Source organism: Triticum aestivum, chromosome 4D (assembly GCF_018294505.1).
Source record: "Triticum aestivum cultivar Chinese Spring chromosome 4D, IWGSC CS RefSeq v2.1, whole genome shotgun sequence".
NCBI lineage: Eukaryota > Viridiplantae > Streptophyta > Magnoliopsida > Poales > Poaceae > Triticum > Triticum aestivum.
In genome coordinates, this window is record NC_057805.1 from 477,382,087 (window position 1) to 477,386,305 (window position 4,219).

The 4,219-nt window shown below is 49.8% G+C and overlaps 1 protein-coding gene across 1 annotated transcript; it reads right to left on the reverse strand.

Annotated features, from left to right (window-relative positions):
• Positions 1 to 246: 246 nt before the first annotated feature.
• LOC123098778 (cytochrome P450 711A1) lies at positions 247 to 3,180 on the reverse strand. The gene is made up of 2 exons (XM_044520855.1): positions 2,710 to 3,180; positions 247 to 1,703 (listed from the first exon to the last, which is right to left on the reverse strand). The coding sequence occupies exons 1-2, from the start codon at positions 3,111 to 3,113 to the stop codon at positions 518 to 520; spliced, it is 1,590 nt and encodes a 529-aa protein (XP_044376790.1). The 5' UTR covers positions 3,114 to 3,180; the 3' UTR covers positions 247 to 517.
• Between the last annotated feature and the right edge of the window lie 1,039 nt (positions 3,181 to 4,219).

Here is a 4,219-nt window from a genome sequence, read left to right on the forward strand (position 1 = left end):
AAAAATAATATAATAATGCATATAAAACATCCAAAATTGATAATATAATAGCATGAAACAATCAAAAATTATAGATACATTGGAAACGTATCATACGTCGATATTTGGTGTCAAATTTTTCAGTTCGATTCAAGGATTCAACAGCGACAACTGTGGTTCCGAGACGCTAGTCCTTAGGGGCACGTGCACGAAGACTTCCCGACTGTTATCGACAAGGTCAGTCCGGCTCCGGTATGGGAGCGGCAACAATGGCGCGTCGACGGCTCATTCTGTGGCCGCAATGGTCATTCGGTAGTCCATGGACCTCAGTGTAATTTTTATTATATTTGAGGCGTTTTGTACTTCCGGTGAATCTTTATCATAAATCTATTATTTTCGAAAAAAATCACAACTTTTATTAAATTGAACAAAACGATTACACACTTTCAAGAATCTGAATTCGCACACATTGAATGGAGCAAGCATGTACTGCTACTACATAAATAGTCAGTCACAAACTTACCGTCATACACTCATATTAGTTCTTCCTTTGGACGACCTGGAGCTTGACACCATTCTTGAAGTTGGTGACGATGGAGAACTGCAGCTGCAGAGGGGACTCCATTCTGGCCGAGTGCCTGAAGACGTAACGGCGGTAGAGGTGGATGACGGTGAGCTTGAGCTGCTGGAACGCGAACTTCTGCCCCGGGCACGCCCGCGGGCCGATGCCGAAGGGGATGTACGCGTAGGGATGCCTCCGCTTGCACTCCTCGCTCTCCGGGTCGAACCGCTCCGGCCGGAACGCTTCGGGCTCCGGGAACTGCTCCGGGTCCCTCCCCAGCACCGCCGTCGCCAGCCACACCCACGTCCCCTTGGGCAGGAAATAGCCTCCGATCTCGACGTCGGCGGTCGCCTCCCTCGAGACCACCGGGGAGCCGGGGAAGTATCGCATGGTCTCCTTGAGGACCTGCTCCAGGTAGGGGAACTTGGTGCGGAGGTCGTCGGCGTCGGGCACCACGTCCTTGGGCCCGAACGCGTCGATCTCCTGGAGCAGCTTCTCCTCCACCTCCGGGTGCGCCGACACGAGGTATACCAGGCTCGACAGCGTGAAGGACATGGTGCCGGAGCCCGCGAGTAGGTGCTCGTACGTGAGCGCGCTGACGTAGTCCGGCGTGAAGAGCTTCCTCATGGCGTCGCTGGTGTCGATGCCGTTGAGCAGCACGGAGAGGAAGTTCTTCTGGCCCCTGTCGGCCTGCGCCGTCCGCTCTGCCACGATGGCGTCGAGCTCCCCGCTGAGCGCCGCGTTGGTCTCGTCCATCCGTCGGTCCATGGAGCCCGGCACGCGCAGCATCAGCTGCCGCAGCGGCTTCTGGAGCGCCGGAAGGAACGTGCCGACGAGCATGGACAGCGAGCCCGAGAGGTCCATCTTGAGGGACGTGGTGGCGTACAGGTGCTTCTGGATGAAGTCGCGTGGCGCGTCGTGGATGATCTTCTCGGCATCGTCAGTGTCCTTGGTGAGCCCGAAGTCGACGCCGAAGGCGGCCTGGCCGATGACGTCGGTGAAGAGCCTGATGGAGATGTCGGAGAAGGTGATCTCCTCGCCGGGGCAGAACAGGTTGCCCGCCTGCTCGATGTAGGGCTGGATGGCCGGGATGAGGCTCGCCAGGTGCGACGGCTGGTAGATGGAGATGATCACGTTCCGCATGGCCTGCCATGTCGAGCCCCTGCACATACACGTCGACACATCATCAATGGATTAATGACACCAGAACTGCATGCATGTATCTTTCACGTACGAGCAAATACAATAAGATGACATAAGCAGGCTATAAAGAATAAAATAAAATATTTTTGTTTAGTTGGAGGAGAGAAAAGAGGAAAGAGGAGAAAAGCGGGCTCTTCGTTGGTAGCCGGCTGCAACACGAGCCCCAAGACACTTTGTAAGGTTGCAAGGTGGACCAATTATTAATAATGAAGTACTCCCTCTGTCCCAAAATTTTTGTCGTAGATTTGTCTAAATACGAATGTATCAAGTCACATTTTATTATTAGATACATCCGTATCTAGACAAATATAAGACAAGAATTTTGGGACGCAGGGAGTAATACACATTAAAAATTTACTATTATCGTACATGCCGGCTATTAGATTGGCTCTATATGACATGGCAACTTCTTATAACCGTTTGTTGGCTATATTATTAACCACGCTCTAAGATAGACCAGGTACAGTGTGCTAATGGACGTGGATTTTTAGAACACCTGCAACCCGGCCCTGGTATCCTGACTGTCCAATATTGCTTTAAGATCTGTGCAACACAACTAACTTTTCATATGAAATTTTCTCTTTTTTGTTTCTCTCACATAAAAGATGTCTTGAAGTTCAAACCTTTGCAACGTGGCAAAGCTTTCCATCTAGAATCTAGGATAAATTTATCAGAATTTTTTATCAAACATAAATATACAAAATATGATTTTTTAGATTACAAAATTATTTTTTGTATATTTATGTTTGACAAAAAATTCTGAAAGATTTATCCTAGATTCTAGATAGAAAGTTTTGCCACGCTGCAAAGGTTTGAACTTCAAAACATGTTTTATGTAAGAGAAACAAAAAAGAAAAATAAATTTGCACGAATCGTGATGCGAAGAATGGATGGCTAGATAAAGAGGACCTGGGTGCAGGTGTTCTATTATATATTCTCGGTGTGCTAATCTGTAGTATACGTACTTGGTGAAGAGGAGGCTCTTGTAGTGGATGGGCGAGCTAGCGATGGTGACCGGCACGCTCCTGTCGACGATGCTCTTGAACTTCTTGATGCCGGCCTCCCTGCACAGCTCCGGGTCGGCGACCACCACCAGCGGCTGCCTGCCCATGTAAAACCTGTAGATGGGCCCGTATTTCTTTGCGAGGACGCCGAAGGCCTGCGAGCCATGCTTGTCCAGCAGCGGCAGGTGGCCGACGAGGCCGTAGGCGAGGGGGCCCGGGACCCTGCGCAGGCGCCACGACGGCGCGTAGAAGTACACGGCGAACGCGCCGGCCGCCATGGCCGCCACCGTGAACAGCATCGCCGGGAACGACGCCAGCGGCGAGCCCACCTGGCTGCACAGTAGTGCTGCTCCCGCCCCCTCCATTGTTGAAATTGCTTAGCTAAGCCTAGTTACTGTCTTATCCGACCGTGGCCTCTTTCTTGCTCGGAGACACTGGATGAATAAGATATACTGGATCGCGTGGCGATGGGAGCACTTATATACACCACACGAAGTAAGTTGTGTGATTATTTTCCTTCCTTTATGATTGCCAAATTGGACTTTTCTCTTTGGGAGCATGCAGCCAATAAATGGGAGTTTCGGGGAAAGAGACGCATGAAATTTTCCATGATCAGCTGCACGTGGTCGTAGAATAGAAGAGAGAAAGAGCGATGTTCAAGTCATCCGGCCCTACGAATGCGGTCGTAACACGTCGTGACTCGCGAGTAAAGAGTGGTTTTTCTATTCTATCATGCATGTGAGATTCGCGTGTCATTTTTTTTTGGTTTCTGGAAGCTTGTCTTGTTTAAGAGCATCTCCAACAGCCGCCGAACGCGCTGCACACTGAAAACTACTTTGCCGTGCGCTCATCGTCTGGTTTGGCGCAGCAGGCAACGCTGGCTCCAGCAGCGGCGCTAAAATGCAGCGCGCGCAGCTCCAGCTGCGCGCAAAAATGCAGCGCACACGACTCTCGCACAAACAACATATGCATTCCAAACACAAGCAAAAAGATCAAACACAAAAAGGATAAATCAACAATAAATAGTTCAATTTCGTTATTACAACTCAAACAAACAGTTTATCGTTCAATACAACAAATACTGCAATAACACAACAAATAGTTCAACAATACAACATCGAACGCACAAATCATGATGCTCTTTGTCGTCCATTCCATGCCCACCACTCCTCAACGGGATCCTTCTGGAGATCATCATGCGCTGCGGGACGTCGAATGGCATGATAGGAGGCAACAAAACGGGCCACCCTTTCAGCCCTCCATCGCACTCGCACGGGATGTCCCAAGAGCTCATACTGAGAGTAGTCTACATCTTGGCCACGCTCATTCTTGATGATCATGTTGTGCATGATCACACAAGCGTGCATGATGTACCAAAGCATTTTTTGATCCGAAAATCTAGCGGGTCCTCTCACAATAGCAAATTGGGCTTGCGAAATCCCAAAAGCTCACTCCACATCTTCTCTAGCCG

Excerpts from the sequence above, each read along its gene's own strand:
- LOC123098778 (XM_044520855.1), bottom strand. The coding sequence starts at position 3,113 with ATGGAGGGGGCGGGAGCAGCACTACTGTGCAGCCAGGTGGGCTCGCCG. Across the intron at positions 1,704-2,709 it reads AAGAGCCTCCTCTTCACCAA|GGGCTCGACATGGCAGGCCA; the intron begins GTACGTATACTA and ends GTGTATGTGCAG.